This window comes from Quercus robur, chromosome 3 (genome assembly GCF_932294415.1).
Source record: "Quercus robur chromosome 3, dhQueRobu3.1, whole genome shotgun sequence".
NCBI lineage: Eukaryota > Viridiplantae > Streptophyta > Magnoliopsida > Fagales > Fagaceae > Quercus > Quercus robur.
In genome coordinates, this window is record NC_065536.1 from 17,326,645 (window position 1) to 17,348,868 (window position 22,224).

Sequence of the window (22,224 nt, forward strand, 5' to 3'; positions counted from 1 at the left end):
TGTTTGATTATGATTTAATATTACTTATTTGTCTTATGAATGTTGTGGGTACATGAGCACCTCACACCGCCGGGATTTGTCCGCTTTGGGGAGCCAGTCCCGCACGGTTTTGTCCTCGTCCCCGAGTGTGGTTGGGGGATTTTTGCCATGAAGTGATTGACACCTAGGCTCACCTTTGTCCCACATCGGTTAGAGAACCCTCCCACTCAAGGCTTATAAGCTTCTGGAGCAACCAAGAGTGTACCACTACTACACATGTGTAGTAGTGGTACACTCTTGGTTGCTCCAGAAGCTTATAAGCCTTGAGTGGGAGGGTTCTCTAACCGATGTGGGACAAAGGTGAGCCTAGGTGTCAATCACTTCATGGCAAAAATCCCCCAACCACACTCGGGGACGAGGACAAAACCGTGCGGGACTGGCTCCCCAAAGCGGACAAATCCCGGCGGTGTGAGGTGCTCATGTACCCACAACAGTGAATGTAAAAAAAATTATAGGAAAATTGGAAATAAAAAAGAAATATATATAGATGTTAAAATCGACAAAGATGAATATGTAAAGTCAATAATCTATTTATATATATATATATATATATATTTTTTTTTTATAAGAAAAAGGAATAAATAATAAATATTTGGCGAATGACGTGGCGATGAGGTAGCGTAACAAGGGCTCAGCAACAATAAATGCTACGCTTCAGCTTTTAGTAATATATAGAATATAGATATAGATATAGATTATGATAATCATGTTGCACGCACTTAAGGCAAGATACCAAGATTGTAAAGTTGGGTTATTTAACACTAGTTTTTTTTTTTTCCTTAAATCCCGTGCATTGCGTCTACGGCTAGTTAAGCATTCACCCAAACCCACCACAAAAATAGTATTTTCATTAAGAAAGTTCTTTTTTCAGCTGAATAATTAAGAAAGTAATTATTGAAGTACACATCTCTCTTCTCATATTTTCTCATATTGTTGTTGTGTTAATAACTTAATATAGCTTAGAATCTATCGTGTGTGTATATATATATATATATTATATTAACTATATTATCTTCTTTTTTTAATTCATGTAATATGCTTGTAAAATATTCAAATATTTGTTGATACTTTTTAAATTAAGGTTGCTACTTTTTACAAAATTATTATTATTATTATTTATTTAGTTAATATTAATTAATTTTGACATCATCATAGTTGAACTCTAATTTGACCTCAAAACTATGAACTTTTTTGTTTTACAGATATTTCAACCATTTATTTTCTTAAATCTTGCTCCCATATTAGCTTTTGCAACAAATAAAATTATCAAGAATCATATACTATTAATACGAAACTAACCAAAAAATTTCCCCTTAGCTCCAGTTAAAAAAAAAAATTGTAAAAAAATATATAGTAAAGCAAGAAAATGAACTACATCAAATTCAAAGGTTTCTAACAAAAATAAATGGGAATTAAAAATAAAATACAAAAAAAAAATTGAGTTAAATCTTTTGAATTATTTTGCTTTATTGAAATAATCTAACAATTCCATTGAGTTGAAATAAAAAATAAATAAATAATTTACCATGTCACGCATCGAATTCTTTGGCCAACTTGGGTTGATAGTTATTGTAAATGATTAGTATTCTTTTTTTTCTCTCTCTTTGTTTGCTACAATAAACAAAGAACAAAGTTTCTCTCCAAACTAGTTTGGAGAGAAACTTTTCAAACTTCTCATATATCTCTTTTTTTGGTGTGAATTTTAAAAATCTAACCATTGAATTTCATGTTTCTTATATTCTTAATATGCATATCAAATTTCGTTCAAATTGGATATTATTTACCATTCGATCAATAAGCTTACTTTTATACACAATTTTAGATTATAAAAATTTGAAATTTTAACATTTGTTTGATGAGATAGCAATTGATCTTTGATGTTCTTAAAATTTTACATGCATAAAGAATATAATAAGAACATGCAATTTAACGGTTAGATTTTCAAAATTCACACTCAATATAGAGATATATGAGGAGTTTGTAGAGTTTCTCTCTAAACTAGTTTGAAAAGAAACTTTGTTCAACAAAGAACTACTTTGAAAACTTGAAATATCTGCTAATTTAAAATAAATCTATTTAGTTTCTATGTATATTGAACAAGCTATGCAATAGACTCTACTGGTTGGTTCTTAGAGCATCCCCATCAGTATGTGCATAAATGTGCAAAATGGAAAAAGTAACTAATTTTACACATTTTGAGCAAAAAAACACCCATATTAGTGGGTGTCAACTTGTGTATAAATGCACAATTGCTACAGTAACCGTGCAAATATGCACGACTACTGTAACATGTGCATATAATACCTCAATAATTTTTTCTCTCTCCTCTCTGTACCTGACTTTCACCTCCCTCTCTTTTTCTCATTTCATCAAAGACTCTCTCAAGCGCACTGCTCTCTCTTTCTCTCATCTCATCAATCTTTCTTCCTCTAGTTTCCGCCAATTGCCACCGCCGCCGATGAGAACGAGGTCGAGCAAGCCAAGTCGCCAGACGAGTCCATCGCCTACAACACAAACGGAGTTCTCCAATGGAGAAACTTGAGGTTTTGTTTTGAGCGCCGAAGAGCAGAAATTAGACCACCACGTAGACGAAGATGAAGACTTAGAAGACGAAGACGACGTCGTATTATAAGGAGTAGTAGTAGAAGAAGAAGAATAAGAAATCCTAGAATCTCGTGGGTTTTGATCCATTTTTGGTTGAGCTTGAGGTTGACATGATAGTGATTGTGGGTGTGGGTCGGTGGTATCGGTGATTATGGAGCTGGTTTTTTGGTTGTTCTTTGGGGTTTTTTGGTTTTTTTTTTTTTATTGGGTTTGTTTCTCTTCTTCTTCTTTTTTATTGGTTTTCTTTGGGATTCTGGTGTGATCGGCTTGTGTGGATTCCGGTGTCGATCTTGTTGCACAGTGGGAGGCCAAAGGCTTAGATCTTGAGAGAGATGGTGGCTGTGTGGGTTGTGTTGGGTTTGTGAGAGAGATGACAATGTTAAAGAAATGAATATTTTATTTGAATAAATGTGTATAATAGACAAACTGATGTGGGTGTTTTGTAAAAATTGGTGTGTAAAATAGAAAAAGTAGGTTTTAGATGTGCAAAATGGAAAATTTTTTGCACATACTGATGGGGATGCTCTTAGGGTGTATAGCCCTTCGTAATGGGTTCGATCGAAACAAAATATTTGTTTTGTGGGCTTGGGAAAATAATTTCGGTAATCCTATTAATTAATGAAAAGTGAGTTTCTCTCTCCTCCTTTTTATATAAAGCTTATAATCTCTAATTACTGAGAAATGATATGTCTACAATATTTTTACACCAAATCATAAGTGGTAAATTATTACTGGTTGTTATTGTTGGGGCAAAAAAGTAATCTTAGTATTAGGTTTAAATTTAAACCAATAATAACTAACAATTTATGATTTATTGTGAAAATATTGTAAAAATGTTGTGGGCGTAGCATCTCTCCTAATCTATATATACATATAAAACCGAAGCTTTTGAAGCTCCCACAAATTTCCATGTCAGCATAATATTAAAAAAAAAAAAAAAAACGTAATAAAACTTTTTGAAATCCCGACTCTGCCTTTCCCTTTCACGAAACTATGCTAAAGGCCAAACCGGCTCCCCAAATCCCAGATCTCCACCCTTGACAAACAAAATGCAGACCATCTCCTTCCTCCAAAACAAAAAAACAAAATCCCGATTATTAGCGAACTGAAACCAGCGTAAGAAACCTCCTCCTCTCCTATTCCGGTATCTATCTCCAATGATCCAAAAAACCCAATCATTGCTTTGAGGTACGCTTCTTTTCATCTTCTTAATTGTTTCTCCCTCAGCCTCAGGCCTTAAATCTCTCTTTCTGTTTTCAACTTTTCCGGTCCCAGCTCCACCAAACCCGTTTCCCATTTTTCAAATTTCAAAGCATTTGATAGAAGAAGAAGAGAATAAAGAAAATAGTGGATCTTATTGTGGGCAAAAGAAAATAAAAATAAAGAGAAGATGAAAGAGATGACAGAGAGATACGGAGGGCACTGTGAGAGAAAAAAAAAATTTTCTTTGGAGTTATGGAATTTTATATTTGTAGCTTTGGGTGATACCAACGATGGCAGAAATATTGCTTCAGCATCGGCGTTGAAATTCGAAGACTTTCAAGAAAAGAGTTTGGAACATTACACCTGGTGCTTAACATGGAATGCATGGAGGGATAGGAATGGGCTCAGTTTCTATTACTATAAGAGAAGAAGAAGAAGAAAGAGACGAAAAAGAGTTACAGTGAGAGAGAGGAGATAATAACGTAGGGAGGGTAGATTTTAGCAAAAGTGAAAAAGGGAGCTTCTTGAAGTTGCGTGATATATAAACACCATTCTATATTTACTAAATTACAAAAATACTAATTTGAGTATCAAACGTTGGTGGCCAACCAGAGAACTTGATTTGGCCTAAGCAGCTTTTTCAATTTTTTATTCTTTGCTTTAGTCATTGTCTTGGCCTGCTGCACTTTTGTAATTTTTTATTTATTTCCTTTAGTCATGCCTTATGTTTGTGGCAGTGTTTAGCCTGCTTCTTGTCCTGTAGCCTAGGCGGATAGGCCTGTTGTGGCTCAGGACCCTATTCTTATACTTTTGTACTCTTGACAGTTTTTAATATATCAACTCTACCTCCTTCGGTCAAAAAAAAAGAAAGATATCTTTTTACTCTGCATTAGATTAATAATAATAATAATAATAATATATTATTATAGAACTAATTTATATATATTAGCAATAACCCACAATATATATTAGCAATAACCCATAACATGTCAACGTTGAAATATTCTACAAAAAAATGTTAAGGACACAATTTTTGTTTTGTGGCGTTGTGGGATTTTTAGTATTCTTAGCATTGTCCATATTCTATTCTAATAGACAAACTGAAATGGGTATCGAAACTACATTCATAACATTAGAATGAAACTTTTTAATATGTACATGTTATATAAACTTTTTATTTAAATGTGTTACATTTAGTATTAATATTATTATTTTTGCTAGATTTTGTTACTGTCAAAAAAATAAAAAATAATAATTCAAAGGTTTATGTATTATGTTTTCTTTTTAAGAAAATATACTATAAAAAATGCAATTATCTATGAATATATGTTTTAAACTATCCAATATACATTTTTTTTTTTTTTAGTTATACAATGTTATTAAGATTTGTTTCTTAAAAAAAAAAATGCTATTTATGACTATAACTTATTTTAGAATGAATGCAATGTCTATTGGATAGTTTATATCAATAATTTTCAAATGGCATCTTACATTGTATTATTAATGTCATTTCCTATTTAAAAGCATTTCATACATTTATGCTAAATATTCCTCTCTTTTTTTAGTTATTATTATGCTAACTATTTCAACTTAATATAATGATACTCTCTTCTAAACTTATTTTATAGTTTTTCCCGTGCATCGCACGGGTTTAGCGACTAGTATATATATATAACCGTAACCTCTGAAACTCTCACAATTTTCTACGTCAGCACAATATTTAAATAAAATTATCATTTTATATAAATAAAATTATTTTTGTTTAGTCTAGACTTAATAAGGAGTAAAATTATATCTCTATAACAAGTCCAACTTAAACTTAAACTCAAATTCATCATTATCATTTTTTTTAAACAATTTTTCTTTGTTTAATTCAAACTTAACAAGGAGTGAAATTTTATCTCTCTAACAAGTCTAACTTAAACTCAAACATTGATAATTTATCTCCAAATTTGCGAGGTTAATCATGAACACTATAAAAGCAAAGCAAACTCCAAATTTTTTTTTTTAAAGCCGAGTAGAAGTACGAGCTCTTTTTATGTTATTTTCTTTTCCTCTACTTTGTTAAAATATATATATATATATATATATATATATATATATATATTTTATGGTTTTTCATGTATTTTTTAAAAAGTAATTTTGATACATGAATCACCAAACTCTCTTTAGTCGTTTTTTATAGGATAAAAAAGCTTGCAATAATTGAAATTATTCTATCGAATGTAACCCATCTTTCTCTTATATTTATCTATTGTTTAGTCATATATATATATATATATATATTGTTTTGTTTCAATAATTTCTAAAGAGTGAATCATCTGATTCTTTAATATTTTTTGTCTTTCAAAAGTTTTAATATCTGAATTTTTGAGTTATTTTTTTGCAGTATTTGAAACTTGCACGTTCAAGCAATGACTTCTTCATCAAATTGTAACACAAATTGAAGTCATATAAGAGCAAATCATGAAATAGTGTAGTTTCTTAAAATTTTTATAAAATTATTTTAGTCTACTTTATAAATAGATAGGTTCTTGTACATAGCACAAATTAGCAACTAGTTTTAACAATGGTGCGGTTTGGATAAGAATTATTGCGTCTGTGTTTTGTGTTCTGCGTTTTTCTCTTTTTTCGTTTTTTTTTTCCTCACGCGTTTCAGCTTTTTTAGGAGACAAGAATCACTGTTCACAACATTGTTCACGTACTAAAAAATATTAAAAAAGGGTCTCACAGTACTATTCACACATTTAAAAATTATTTTACTACAGTATTTTCAATTTTCAATTTGAGGAAAAATAAGTTGTATCCAAATGGACCCAATATTTAAAAAGTTTGTTACACACGTGTGCCCTTACATTTACAACTGAAAATGTATGTGTAACAAACAGTTGTATAGAATTTTGTACAGAATACATATATATATATATATATATATTTTTTTTTTTTTATAGAAGATAAAAATTATATTCTATTATAAGTCTTATATATATATATGAGATGGGTTCAAGTTACACCTGGTGTAACTCTAAAGAGTTACACCTTTTCTAAACCATTGGATTTAAGTAGATTCAACGGTAAAAAAAGACACTCATTAATACTAATATTTTAATTAGTATCTTATTAATTATCTCTTATTTATTACATTCATACCTATCTCTAAACCCAAAAAAATGGTCTACGTTTATCTCTCTCTCTCTCCTCCATAATTCACGTTTTTCTCTCCTCTCTCTTTCTCCTCCATCGATTTTCCCCAAATCAATTCCACTGCCTTTCTCTTAATTCCAATCTCACCAGCATGCTCCTTGCCTCATCAACATGAACAAATAAAAAATAAAACCTTATTATTAAATGTATTTTATGGTCCATCTAATAAAAAATTAAACCTCATTATTAAATGTATTATTCCCCAAAAGGTTTTGTTCTTATATTTGTTTGTTCAGAATTCAGACTTCAGCAACCCAAAAAATAAAAATAAAAAGGCTGGGAAAGTGTGACATATCTAGTATAACGACTTAATTTAGTGTTACACTGAAAAGGACTTGGTGGATCTGTCACCTAACAAGTAAAAACTACTGGTCTGGGCTCTGGATATTCTTTTCAATTTTGCTTAATTACAAAAGGAAACAAAGCAAAAGCACATGCAGGAGAAAAATTTTATGGACCAATATGTTAGTCAATTTAGTTAGTAACTTGGTATTGTGGTATTCGCATTAGTACTGATCATCTTCAAAATTTTGTAGTGGACGAGTTTACATTCCAATAATCATATATGGAGCACTAGTTCAGTCGCGTATGGGCCTTATAGGCTACAAAATATGTGAAATTATCAATTCCTTTTGAATAAACCTAAGGCCCAAGCAAAGTGTGGTGATCAGAAATTCCAATTGTGCGTCCAACGGCTGTGGCTTTTTTTTTTCTTTCTGCCGGCAACCTAGCCATGGAGGTGGAAGAGCAGTGGAGGAGAAAGAAAGAGAGAGAAACATATAGTGGAGGAGAAAGAGAGAGACACGTATACCTTTTTTTTAGGTTTAGAGATAAGTATGAAATGTAATAAATAAATGATGATAATTAATGAGATCCTAATCTAAATATTACCATTAATGAATGTCTTTTTTGACCGTTAGATCTACTTAAATCTAATGATTTAGAAAATGTGTAACTTTTTAGAGTTACACCAGGTGTAACTTGAACCCATCTCCATATATATATATATATATATATATATAAATATATGTGAAACTCACTCCTAAAAGGGCTTATACAGTGACCATGGCAAGGGACATGTTCAAACTTTAGCTAAAGCCTAAAGGTCATGTGTTCTTCGGTCTTCATGCGCAGCGCGAGTCTTAACTCTTAAGTATTAGGCCGCCACGCGGAGTCATTATTCAATACATATATATTTTTTAAACCAACGTGGAATCATTCTCCAGCATACCAAAATGTATTTCGTTCTCCTACAGTTGACATTTCAATCACTGCTTTCAGCTTTCTTGTGATATACCTTTATTCTTTCAGCGTTTTCTTTCACCCACCAAGAAAGAAAAAGAATGGCCGATGCAATCTCGTTTGGTGTTGTGCTGAAGATCATTGAAAAATTGGGCTCTACGACTTTCGATGAGATTGGATCAATTTGGGGTGTCAAAGATGAGTTCCAAAAGTTGAAGAACACTGTTTCCACCATACAAGCTGTGCTTCAGGATGCAGAGGAGCAGCAGGACAAGAACCATCAAGTCAGGGACTGGCTCATGAAGCTCAGAGACGCAATATATGATGCTGATGACTTGTTGAGTGATTTCTCCACTGAAGATTTGCGGCGAAGGGTGATGGGTGGTGATAAAATGGCAAAGAAGGTACGTACTTTCTTTTCGAGTTCAAACCAACTTGCTTTTCGTCTTACTATGGCTCACAAAATAAAAGCAATGAGGGAGAGACTTAATGCAATAGCAAATGATAGGAACAATTTCCAACTGGTAGAACAGCCTTTACAGAGAAGGGTTGAAACTAGGGAAAGGGACCAAACTCACTCATTTATAGGTGAAGAGGAAGTTATTGGGAGAGAAGAGGATAAGAAGAACATCATAGATCTATTATTGAACTTTGATGTGGAAGAAAATGTCTCATTCATATCCATAGTTGGGATCGGTGGGTTAGGAAAAACTACACTTGCTCAATATGTATATAATGATGAGAAGGTGAAGACTTATTTTGAGTTAAAGATGTGGGTATGTGTCTCTGATCTCTTTGAAGTGAAAACAATTGCTGAAAAGATACTTGGATCTGCAACTAGTACAAAACTTGAAAACCTTGATATGGATCAACTGCAAAATAAACTTCGCACAGAACTCAACCAAAAGAAGTACTTACTTGTGTTGGATGATGTGTGGAATGAGGATAATGAGAAATGGTGTAATTTGAAGAGACTTTTGATGGGTGGTTTAAAGGGAAGTAAGGTGGTGATAACTACACGGACCAAATTGGTTGCAGAGATTACAAGCACGATCCTACCATATAATCTAGAAGGCCTATCAGAAAAACAATCTTGGTTGTTATTTAAACAAATGGCATTTAAAAAAGAGCAAGAGACCATCGATCCTAACCTCGAAGTAATTGGAAAGGACATCATACAAAAATGTCAAGGAGTGCCTCTTGTAATAAAGACATTGGGGAGAGTATTATACTTCAAAAAAACAGAGGATGAATGGTCTTATATCAAAGATAATGAACTTTCAAATGTAACTCAGGGAGAAAATGATAAGGGTATTTTACCGATTCTTAAATTAAGTTATGACCATCTTCCATCACATTTAAAGTGTTGTTTCGCTTATTGTTCATTGTTTCCTAAAGATCAAGAGATTCCAAAGCTGACATTGATACAACTATGGATAGCACAAGGGTTTATCCAATCATTAGATGAAAAGATATCGTTAGAGGATGTTGCAAATGAGTACTGCATGGAACTAATTTGGAGGTCCTTCTTCCAAGAAGCAGAAGATGATCACTTGAGGAATATAACTAGTTTTAAAATGCATGATTTAATCCATGATCTTGCACAATCAATCTCAAGGACTGAGTGCACACTTGTTAATTCTAATGCAATAAGGGTCAATGAAAAAGTACGTCACCTATCATTTCCATCTTACAATGTTTTTGAGAAGAATTTAAGCTCTTTTGTCAAAGCAAAGAAGATACGTACATTTATTTTGACATCCTATTCCTCGTTATATGATGAGGAAGTAGAGGAAGAATCAACTCTCAATAAACTTATTTCTAGTTTTAGATGCTTGCGTGTGTTAGACCTACACGGTTTAAATATTGTGACAGTCCCAAATTCCATAGATAAGTTGGCATATCTAAAGTATCTTGATCTTTCGGAGAATGACATTGAAGTTCTTCCTAGTTCTATTATTAGATTGCTGAATTTGCAAACAATAAAGCTTTCTAAATGTGGGAAGCTTAAAGAGTTACCAAGAGGCATTCAGAAGTTGGTTAACCTCAAGCATCTTGATATATATGGTTGTGACAGTTTGACTCATATGCCAAGTGGATTAGGGGAGTTGACTTCTCTACAGACATTACAGCTATTCATTGTGAGTAAGGACACTGTAGGGTCGTCCTCCAAGCATTGCAATGGACTAGTAGAACTAAACAAGCTAAGCAGCTTGAGAGGAGAATTACAAATTAAAAATTTGGCATGGATAAAAGATGTTACCTCAGAAGCTAAGGCAGCAAATTTGAAAGACAAGCACCATCTTAGAAATTTGAAATTAAGTTGGAATTGGGATGATAATAATGAAGCTCATGTCCGTGATGCTGAAATCTTGTTGGAAGGTCTCCAACCACACCATACTTTAAAATATTTGGATGTGGAAGGGTACCAGGGTATAAGATTTTCGAGTTGGCTTCCTTTGCTAACAAGCCTTGTTCATTTGAGAATATGGAAGTCTGATTGCCTATATCTACCTCCATTGTATCAACTCCCCAATCTCCAATATCTATATCTTCAAAGTTTGGCTAGTTTGGAATACATATCAGATCAGGAAATCATTGATGAGGTATTTCCTCCATTGGCATCATCGTCAACAACATTTTTCCCATCCCTAAAGTCACTCCAACTTTTGGATTGCCCTAATCTAAAGGGATGGTGGAGGAGGGATATTGTAAAAGACAATAATGATAATTATAACGAGGATGTGCCAACAATGACATCAACATTGAGTCATCAATCTCAGCATCATATACCATTGCCTTACTTTCCTTGTCTTTCTTATCTGGAAATCTTGAATTGTAGTAAGCTGATTTACATGCCATTGTTTCCATATCTTGAAAAAGGGTTACTACTAAACAATGCCAACTTGAAGCCATTTCAACAGACAGTGGAAATGATGATGGTCCCTTCCTCCTCGTCCGCTTGCCCACCTTTCTCCAAATTAAAGCATTTGTCTTTGTCTCAGATGCAGGATATAGAATCTTTGCCAGAGTATTTGTTACAAAACTTGACTTCCCTTGAGTATCTAGAGATTTGGGGGTGCCCTAGACTGAAATCTCTTTCTCAATTTATGCAAATTTTGACCTCTCTTAAGAAGCTGCAAATTGGGGATTGCGAGGAGATTGATCTGTTTAATGACGAGAGTGATGATGCCACTCAATGTGTTACAACTCTGCAAGTGCTTGAGATTTCAAATGTTCCTCGCTTGATTAATTTACCAGAATGGATCAAAAACCTCACATCACTTCGGAGGCTCAAAATTGACGAATGCCCCAATCTGACATCAATTCCAAAAGGGTTCAGCAGCCTCACATCACTTCAAAACCTTCAAATTTGGAGATGCCCCAATCTGTCATCACTTCCTGAAGGGATCAACAGCCTCACTTCACTTCAAAACCTTCAAATTTGGAGATGCACCAATTTGACATCACTTCCTGAAGGAATCAGCAACCTCACTGCACTTCAAAGGCTTCAAATTCATGGATGTCCTAATTTGATATCACTTCCAGAAGGGATAAGCAACATTATATCAATTCAAAAGCTTCAAATTCACAGTTGTCCTAAATTGATATCACTTCCTAAAGGGATTGGTAATCTCACATCACTTCAATGGCTTGAAATTTGTGGATGCCCCAATCTGACATCTCTTCTCGAAGGGATCGGGAACCTCACATCACTTCAGACTCTTGAAATTGATGGATTGCCTAATCTGACATTGCTTCCTGAAGGGATCAAAAACCTCACATCCCTTCAGAGGCTTAAAATTGATGAATGCCCCAATTTGACATCACTTACGGAAGGGATCAGTAATCTCACATCACTTCAAAACCTTGCAATTCGCAATTGCCTCAATCTGACATCACTTCCAGAGGGAATGTGTCGTCTCACCTCTTTACAAAGCTTGATGATTAGCAAATGTCCCCACTTGGAGAGAAGATGCCAGGAGGGAATTGGAGAGGATTGGCCTAATATTGCTCACATCCCAAATTTTCAATATCATTTTTAAAGACTAGATACTTGTTCAGCAACCAATATGTTTCTGCTTCTATGGTAGGTACTACAACATGTACTTTCTAAGCAATCAATTTTTTTTTTTTTTTTTTTTTTTTTTATTTTCCTTTCTTTTTGAGCTGACTTCTGTATCTTCTATAATGTTGATGATATCGGCAATTTATACTCAACTTAATATGCAGAATTTTTTAAGAACAGTACAAAGTTACAAACTACTGAATGGGAGCTATGGGAAACAAGGGAGGACCTTTCACATCCTAGAGTTGGAAGGGAATGAACCTGGTCTATCATCAAATTTTCAGGTATATGTAATGCCAATTCTTCATAGACTCAAAAGCCATTTTATTCCTCCCTTTCTTCATTTTCCTTGGGTCTTCTACTGAAAAACATTTAAATTGATCCATATGCAGAATATAATTTTTTCTAAGTAAAGATATAAGTAATTAAATCCCATAGGAAGGGGGTGGATTCCACTTGGCCATAAGGCCACTGCCCTCATATGCAAAAGCAAAAGCAATTGAAGCATAGAAAAAGCATAGTAACATTCTTTTACTTGTTTTCAAACTTATGGAGACTGCAATTGTGCAAAAAGTAAACAACTAGCTGGTGATTACCTTATATAATTTTCTTTTTTCTTTTAAAACTGTCATTCTAGTTATGACTTCTTCACATGCCAAGAGTGGAAAATAAGAAAAAAAAATTAAAAAATAAATACATAAACCCAGCATTGCTTCCTCATCCAAATAATTACTATCTCTGTATCTCAAAATTAGGTTGGCAAGGTGATATGCTTGGTTTGTTTATTGATTTAGGTGCATTAACAGATTGGAAAGTTGCACTTGCTGATATTGGAGTGACATTGTGGTGGAAAATCGTTTTAGAGAACTAATCAGGTGTGTTTAGTTTTGTAAATTCTTTTTTATGTATAAGCTTCTACCATGTGTTTAGGGTGCAGAAATCTCTATGCTTTTAAGTGATTGTTCTGTAGCTTAATTGGACTAAAAGCATAGCTTGAAATATAGGGTTTAGGGATGCAATGGATTCCACTTTATGAGTTTAATTAAAAAAAAAAAAAAAGGATGAATTGAAATATAAAGTTTAAAATAATATATTCTTTGGAATTGGAGAAACAAATTAATGAGCACTATTTTGTAAACCAGCGTAAAACATAGCATTGGAGATAACTGGATTTTGTTTATTATTCTTTTCTTTACTAGTCAGCATGATGCCTGGTGGAATAGATGAGACTGCTCTAAGACTACTCAAATATCCTTGAGATTTGAATTGATTTTTGAAGGATCATACACTCCACCATATCTCAAGTTTCATACAACACCTTTAAGATTTAATTTTTCTGTGCTTTACAAATACCAAACTTTCTTTTGTTATCTTTTTGTTTAAATTCAGTTAAGTTTCTCAGCTTGTCATAGCTTTCCTAAAAGTCAGATTAAGAATCGTTATCTTGTTATCTCTCCATTGACAGATTTAGTTAATCAAAATACAAGAAATCTGCAAGATGCTGCGAATGTTACAAATTTCATCTTCTACCAGTACCTTTTTGAGGATAGCTTCAATTTTTAGGCAACTGCTACTTGGGATGTTCAACTGCTATCTTTTGGAGCATCAATATTTTGCTCATATCCTAAAATTTCAAGGGTAATTACTTCACTCCCCCGCTCCCCCACCCCCCCTCCCCCCCCCAAGTTGTTTTGTTGGTGAAATAAGTTGTCTATGAGAGTCAGTTTGAAGTAAATATTGATTTTGCTTGATTTCTATATGCTTCTACACTGTACATAAACTTATATTAATCAATTTCAGAGAGAGAGAGAGATTAATCAGAATCACTTATGTATGCTATACTATTTTCACAGCTCAAAGTTCTGTATCTGCATTATTGTTGTCCCACTAGTGTAACAAGCAGTAAACACTAATGCTCACTATTTGTCTGTATTGACTGTTTTATGCATGTAAATTGGATTTGTTATAACCCCTCTGCATTCCAAGATTTTAGTCTGCTTTCACTATCAATTTAGAGAGACTAGAAAAAAAAAAGGGAACAAAAATGAAAAAGGGCTGGACTTACCTTCTCTAACTACCTTTCTATTTCCTTTATTTTCATTTAGCTGAGCTTAAGAGTATTTGAATTGAAACTTTTTATGGAAACTATTCTTCTAAATTAGTGATATAACAATTTTGTCGTTTACAGTAATAATAATTTCATCAAGATACTTAAATTTATTTTAGAATCTCATGTCCTGTACAATTGGCATGCAAAAGACAATAAAATACATTTTTCTTAGGTATTTACTTTGTTCTTAGAAGCAGATTATTTGTTAGAGATTTACATTCAATAAAGTATGGTAGCATAAGCTTATACCATCTACGGTATGATTTGCTGCAATCCTAAATGTTTCATTATGTATATTTGATCCTCTATTCTAAAGTACAAATTCTGGAAGGAAAAGGTTCAAACCTCTGATAATATAATCTCATTCTTACCCTACATTGATTTGAAGCTACAAGGATTATTTATGAGATTGTAGGAAAGTATATATGATGATAGGAACCTTATGAGGATTATAAGATTCTCATCACATTCATTTAAAGTTGCATTTTCCATTCTAAATCTCTCTTGTAATATATTTTAGGTAAGGGAATTTGATTGGTTGGCCTAACCAATATAATGTCAGATTGAACAGGATCACATAAAATATACATCTATCTTCCCTACCTATTAATTTTCTGAGCAACTCAGTCCCCTCCCATTCCATTAAAAAAAAATTCTCTTGAGAACTTCTAGCTGAATAGAGTAAACTTTAGAAATCATCCAAAATTGCTTACTAATTTATTTACTAAACTCTGGATGCATGAATTACTGTTTATATAACATCCTTGATGTGCATATTGGATATATGGGAGGAGTAAATGTGTGACTTTTGCCATTGTTAACAGGCTCTTGCAAAGACATTAACTATAACTCAGCTCATTGATTGGAACAATTCACGCTATTAAGGCCTAGCATAAGTGGATTCACTCGCAAAACTTAAATGGTAAGATGTTTCTCTAACCTTATTGTCTATTATTTTAATACTCTTGAGCTTATAAATTTTGGTGGATCTAGTAGGGTGTGATAAAGAACTCCACTGATTCAATGAAGGATTCACAGGACCTAGATTTTGCCAACATGGTACGGTACATGGTCAAAAGTCAAATCTCTTTTTTTTGTAACTGATGGCCTTAATTAAAAAAAGTTCACTTCAACTGATTGTCTACTTGTGTATGTTGCATATTAGTTTTATCCAATGCAGGAATTGGATTTTGAAGAATTTTTTGAGGCTGCCATGAGTGTGCATCAGCTGGAAGGAAGGAAGAGCGGGGAACAACATGCAAGGCACGCCTATGAGCTGTTTGAGAAGGATGGGAACAAACCAATTATGACAGGAGGAACTTGCTCGTCACTTTCGAAGGGCAAATTTCGATTCAATTGCTTAGGAATGCATCCATTATTAACTGATAATGGTTCTTTGATTATGTTTTCCTAATGGCAAGTTGGCAACTCATAGTAACTTGGTTGCTATATTGGTATTCGGAAATTCTTTTGCTTGGATTTTGGGTTAGTGTCTAATTGAGATACTTGACTGCTTATAGTTTTTTTCCTGGCTTAAAGAGATATGAACAAAAATGAAGAATCTTTTGAGATATCGATATGTACTACAATTTCAGATGATGATGTTGGCAAAGAATTTGAAAAGCTTAACCTAAAGAAGAAGAAATGTATAACCGATAGTTTAAATACACTGCTTATTATACATGAATTGTGATAATCATGTTGCACCCACTCAAGGCAAGATACCAAGATTGAAAATCTTTTTTTTTTTTTTTTTTTTTTTTTTTTTTTTGAGTATCACCAAGATTGTAAAGTTGGGTTATTACACAGTTGTTTTTTTTCGTTAAATCCCGTGCATTGCGTCTACGGCTAGTTAAGCATACACCCAAACCCACCACAAAAATAGTATTTTAATTAAGAAAGTTCTTTTTTTTGGCTGAATAATTAAGAAAGTAATTGTTGAAGTACACATCTCTCTTCTCGTATTATTGTTGTGTGTGTGTGTGTGTTTTTTTTTTTTTTTTTTTTTTTATTATAGTATTATTGTTAATAACTTAATATAGCTTAGAATCTATCGTATGTGTGTATATATAGCTTTAGCATATTTACCGATCCATTAATCTCTTCTTCTTTTTTCTTCTTTTTTTAATTTAATGTCTGAAGAATGAAGATAAATCTTTAATAATAGGAACGTGTTTAAACCTTACATATTTTCTTCTTCTTCTTCTTCTTTTTCATATTATTGTTATCACTTCCTAGCAAGTATATATTATCGTCCCTAATTTGTTCTCTTTTTTGTGGTCAAAATGCGTATATACGCTGTGGTCAACATCATAGGCAATTTTAGTTCAAAGCCACAAACTCCGTTTAGAAAAAATTTTGGTGCACGTGGATGTTTCCTCTAAGTTATAGGTTGGAGAAGCAGGTTGGAGAAGCAAGCCTCAAGGGATTTGTATTTTTCATTTAAGTTTAAGAGTAGGGCAGCAATTAGGAATGTTGATGGTGTAACGGCACTGCCACATACCATCCTACGGCACCATATTTAGAATATCTTGAACCAATTATGCTATGGTTTTGCTTTTTGGTAACTTCTATTTGGTTGTTACCTTTATGTTTTGAGGTTAAATTGCATATTTGGTCTTCAATCACTTTATTTTTGTATTGTACCTTCCTTGCAAACCAAGAGGAAGATAAAACCCCCAAAGCTTAGTCATAGCGAACCGCTTCGCATACCAAACATGTGTTCTAAGCCTCTTAGTCCCATCTCCAGAACTCGAAAACCCTTTTTCCTGATTCATCCGAAGCTCAATTCTCCTCCGAATGCGCCGAGGAACAACCTTAACCTCCTTCTCCTCTTTATCTTTCTCCAAACAAGCACCGGTCTCATTCCTGCGTCTCCTCTTCTTGTTCTTCTTGGCAGCTTGATTGTCGAACGAGGTTGTTCTTCTTCTCTTGTTCCTGCGAGACCGGAAATCGTTGTTCAGCCGAGTTGATACTAAGGAGTGAAGTGATTCGAGCTCTGGGCCTCGAGATTCTCGAAACTTCTGGAGATTGATTTTGCGTGGAGGCAAAACAACATTCGTTTTTGTTGTTGAAGACATCGTAGCGTAGGTAAGTGAAAAGGTAAATACTATGATATAAATAGTTGCATTGTTTTTCAGTTTCAGATAGAGAACAAAAAAAAAAAAAAAAAAAAAAAAAAAAAAAGGTGAATTGAGAGAGTATTTGGTAGGGTTTGAAATCAGAGATCAGAACAAGAAAGAGAGAGAGAGGCTGTGTCTTCTTTGCTTTTCGAACAAAGATTTAAGGTTTACTAAAACCCCTGTGAACTCTCTCTATTGCGATGTCGTTTTTATACCTTAAGAAAAACGGCTTGTCGTTTGGACCGTGACATAAATGGACAATGTCGGTGTGTTGAATTCGTATCGTTAGGGGTCATAATAATGAAAGACTTTGAATTGGGCTTGAAAATGAAACCAAGAGATCTAGCCCAAGAGGGATGTCTAATTCGTACGGGTCATTTACCCAAGATAAATGTGTGTGTCATCAAAGCCTGGTTTGATTTGCAAGTCTTTTAGATGGACTTGACTGCGGGCCGTTTAGTCTAGCTTAGGGTTTTTGTTGATCTTGAAATCTGGCCTGAGAATGGGTCTTTTTTGTAGAATTATTGGGTTCTAAGCCCAAATAAGTAAATAGAATTTAGGCATACATTGAGGGTAGTGGTCTAGTGGTCAGTACGCTAACTCTCAATCCACTTGGGAGCAGAGGACCCAAGTTTGAATCCTGCAATAAGATGAGTTTGGAAAAAATTAATTCCCTCGGCTTAATGCTAATTGGCTAGGATAATAACTAAGGCTCATTAATTCTTCTGCTTGTAAACTTAAACCCAACGAGTAAAATGCTACTATGGTAACGTCTAAATAGAAAAACTACACAGGTCGCCCCTTCCTATCATTTTATTTATTAATTAAAAAAGAAAAAAGAGTTTAGGCATTAAGCTTAACATGTCATTCAATATTTTCTATTTGGGCATTTGAATGTGTTTATATATATATATATATAGTCGGCAATTCATGCAATGCACAAAAAAAAATTTGACATAATATGATTTTTTTTTAAAAATTTATTCTTCAATATATGGAGTTGTAAAATTGTTTTGCATCTTCATTAGAACCTTGTGCAGCTTGTTGCACACTAAGGTCTTCTTCCACTAGTTCTAACGCCATATAATGCATGCGGAATAAGTCATGCAACATCTCATGATTCTGAAATAGTATATCATATTCATTTGAGGTTTTTTGGACATGACTATTTAGAGTTTCAATGGAAGTTGTGGGGCCCGACAACAGATGGGCCAGATCCACCTGTTCACAGGAAAACTTAAGGCCCAAGCCGAAGAAGATAGTATTCCAAGCCCAATAACGCAAAGCATCAGTGGGCCAGAGAAGCCGCCGAGGAGGGTACAGCCCTCGGCTGGCCCAGAGCTACACTAAGGAAAGGGGTAAAAGCGGCATAGGGATAATCTTGTAAGAAATCTAAAATATCTAGGAAAGGCTGCCCATACTACCTGCCTTAGACAGAGCTTTGCCTCTCACAGAGTCGTGTTTCTTTAGCCTACTCAACCACTCCCCAACAACTCGGGTCTGAAACTGATGGGACAAGTGTCAGTCTTGGAAAGTTCGACCCTACACGTGGACGAAGGAAATTGAATGCATGCTAATATAAAAGGAAAATATGCAACCTAAAGGGGGAGGCCTTCCGGGGGGAGAGAGGTCCGATCCTTCCAGAGAAAAGGGCCAAAAGGGTGAATATCCCTAAATCATGCATGATCAACTTAACAAAAACACAGCCGGGTAAACATGACTTAGCCTTTCGATCCCACTCTCTACAAATGATATTGTATGGGCCCATTTATGTGCGAACCCAACTCAACTGCGGTTTAACGCAAATCGTGTGCTTACAATTGGCGCCGTCTGTGGGAAGGCTTGCGTGTTAGCTCGAGCGGTGGCGAAGTTGAGCTTCTATCGAACAAGGGACTATGAGGATGCCTGTATCACCGGCGACATATTGTTGCTATTCCAACATAGGCTCCCGCTAGGGGCTACGTTCCACGGTGTCAACGACATGGGCAAGCCTAGGGGCTCCAAACATCAGGCCAACTTCCTCTACCTTATTCGAGGAGCTAAACCTTCGGAATAATAGTCAAATAAGAAAGCATACAAGTTTTGGACAGAACCAAGGCCTTGCATGGTCCTCGGACCCAAGCCTCTGGGGAAACCAACTACTTAAAAAGAAGCATGCAAGTTTTGGACAGAACCAAGACCTTGCATGGTCCTCGGACCCAAGCCTCTGGGGAAACCAACTACTTAAAAAGAAGCATGCAAGTTTTGGACAGAACCAAGGCCTTGCATGGTCCTCGGACCCAAGCCTCTGGGGAAACCAACTACTTAAAAAGAAGCATGCAAGTTTTGGACAGAACCAAGGCCTTGCATGGTCCTCGGACCCAAGCCTCTGGGGAAACCAACTACTTAAAAAGAAGCATGTAAGTTTTGGACAGAACCAAGGCCTTGCATGGTCCTCGGACCCAAGCCTCTGGGGAAACCAACTACTTAAAAAGAAGCATGCAAGTTTTGGACAGAACCAAGGCCTTGCATGGTCCTCGGACCCAAGCCTCTGGGGAAACCAACTACTTAAAAAGAAGCATGCAAGTTTTGGACAGAACCAAGGCCTTGCATGGTCCTCGGACCCAAGCCTCTGGGGAAACCAACAACTTAAAAAGAAGCATGCAAGTTTTGGACAGAACCAAGGCCTTGCATGGTCCTCGGACCCAAGCCTCTGGGGAAACCAACTACTTAAAAAGAAGCATGCAAGTTTTGGACAGAACCAAGGCCTTGCATGGTCCTCGGACCCAAGCCTCTGGGGAAACCAACTACTTAAAAAGAAGCATGCAAGTTTTGGACAGAACCAAGGTCTTGCATGGTCCTCGGACCCAAGCCTCTGGGGAAACCAACTACTTAAAAAGAAGCATGCAAGTTTTGGACAGAACCAAGGCCTTGCATGGTCCTCGGACCCAAACCTCTGGGGAAACCAACTACTTAAAATCAAATACAAAAAATTTTGGACAGAACCAAGGCATTGCATGGTCCTCGGACTCAAGCCTATGGGGAAACCAAGTACACAAAAGCGCCATCAGAGTTCCCTAATTCCCAGTCGATTGCTCGGATGGATTATTTATAAATCATCAGCCTTGGATGATATTCACGCACTTACCACAGAATATCCAACCGATATCCCGGTTAGTTTCTTAAGTTTGATTTATTACAAATTATCGATATAATGCCTGATAGTGCTGACAGATGAGAGTTGATTAGATTATGCTTCAAAGTAGCTTTATCACAAATATTCTCAAAGCAACACATACATAGAGCACATTCGTTCACAAAGTTGTGTTGCCCATTAGATCAACGCTTAAAACATGTAAATCAATTTCCATTTTTATTACGATGAAGAAATAGTACAGTGTACAAATGAAAAGCTGGAATCAGCCTACGTCAAAGCTTACTACATAAGCAAGAAAAAGAAAAATACAAGAAAGCTGGAGAAAGCCGAGGAGGTATGTCGGAGGAAAGGTTGGCTACAGCTCCGAGACCTTATTCCTCCCCCGCACCCTTACATGCCCATAACTCAGGCAGCCAAAGAGACCCAACTTGAACCTGACACCGTTGAAGAAAAGGTGCAGGGAGTTGGAGGTGGTGGGCCTTTCTCTAAATATACGCCTGCCGCAAAGCAGAGGCGCTGATGGAGGAAAATCTTTCTTCTGCCATACCAGAGTGCTGGCATGAACAGAGCCTGCTTCGGATTTTGACTAAAAGAGGGAGAGACGCCATTCCCCCTCGGTGGAGATGGAGTACTCTCCTGAACTTGTGCTTCCTGCGCCCATACCTTACTGTTATAAGCCTCATGAAGACACGGCGCTTCTGCGGCGGAGACAGTTCTTTCTTCCCAACCCTCACTTTCAACATGTTATGCCAAGAAAGGAGAACTCCGGATATGGAAGCTGTGATGTGGGAGAAAATCTGAAGGATTTGTGCGTATATAAAGCAACTTTCTCTCCTTCCCATTTATTGGAAAAGACAACGTGATGGCAGTCAACTCACGTGGCGTCCCAAGAAACGCTACAGACAAAACAGTCCTGGCTCAACTTCCAACATCAACTGCAACCACAAGATTAAAGAGCCTCGTAAAGGCGCACCTCGGTCACCGTGACATCAGAGAGTACCACGTGGCCAGAAGTTGCAGAAATATCTCTTAATTCATGGGCTAGGTGGATTCGTGACCCCGGGCCCGCTTTGTGTAAGGGCCCAGGTACTGTGGCCGACGCCGAGCAGTGGTTATGGCCGAGGACAACCCCTGTTTAGCACCTCGGGAAATGCTCAAAGAAAGGGAAAATCTGAACTCAAAGTCTTGGACAGAACCTGAGGCTTGCATGATCCTCGGACTCAAGCTAAAAGGGGAAACCAAGTACTGATGTAGACATTAGTCTCGGACAGAACCTAAGGCTTGCATGATCCTCGGACTCAAGCTAAAAGGGAAAACCAAGTACTGATGCAGACATTGGTCTCGGACAGAACCTAAGGCTTGCATGATCCTCGAACTCAAGCTAAAAGGGAAACCAAGTACTGATGCAGACATTGGTCTCGGACAGAACCTAAGGCTTGCATGACCCTCGGACTCAAGCTAAAAGGGAAAACCAAGTACCGATAAAGACACAAGT

The 22,224-nt window shown here is 35.6% G+C and overlaps 3 protein-coding genes across 15 annotated transcripts in view; 2 read left to right on the top strand and 1 right to left on the bottom strand.

Moving 5' to 3' along the window:
• LOC126717304 (ribonucleases P/MRP protein subunit POP1) overlaps positions 1 to 17,721 on the bottom strand; it is a 38,614-nt gene extending 20,893 nt beyond the window's left edge. Inside the window, exon 1 of one of the 2 annotated variants that reach the window (XM_050418860.1) lies at positions 17,388 to 17,721. In XM_050418860.1, coding sequence (XP_050274817.1) covers positions 17,388 to 17,551 — 164 coding nt within the window. In that variant the 5' untranslated portion in view covers positions 17,552 to 17,721. Of the gene's footprint in view, positions 1 to 17,117 lie in introns of both variants that reach the window. The other variant, XM_050418859.1, reaches the window with a different exon arrangement.
• The window catches only part of LOC126717305 (putative disease resistance protein RGA4), a 45,355-nt gene that overhangs the window by 12,977 nt on the left and 10,154 nt on the right, over positions 1 to 22,224 (top strand). The gene's annotated exons all lie outside the window — the stretch shown is intronic.
• LOC126717302 (putative disease resistance protein RGA1) overlaps positions 8,287 to 22,224 on the top strand; it is a 47,943-nt gene continuing 34,005 nt past the window's right edge. For 3 of the 10 annotated variants that reach the window (XM_050418846.1, XM_050418854.1, XM_050418856.1), the window contains exons 1-4: positions 8,287 to 12,382; positions 12,526 to 12,645; positions 13,156 to 13,236; positions 13,827 to 13,999. In XM_050418846.1, the coding sequence (XP_050274803.1) occupies positions 8,394 to 12,338 (3,945 nt within the window). In that variant the 5' untranslated portion in view covers positions 8,287 to 8,393 and the 3' untranslated portion in view covers positions 12,339 to 12,382; positions 12,526 to 12,645; positions 13,156 to 13,236; positions 13,827 to 13,999. Of the gene's footprint in view, positions 12,387 to 12,525; positions 12,646 to 13,155; positions 13,237 to 13,826; positions 14,000 to 15,295; positions 15,531 to 15,636; positions 16,187 to 22,224 lie in introns of those variants that run through there. The other 7 variants (XM_050418851.1, XM_050418849.1, XM_050418847.1 and 4 more) reach the window with 7 other exon arrangements.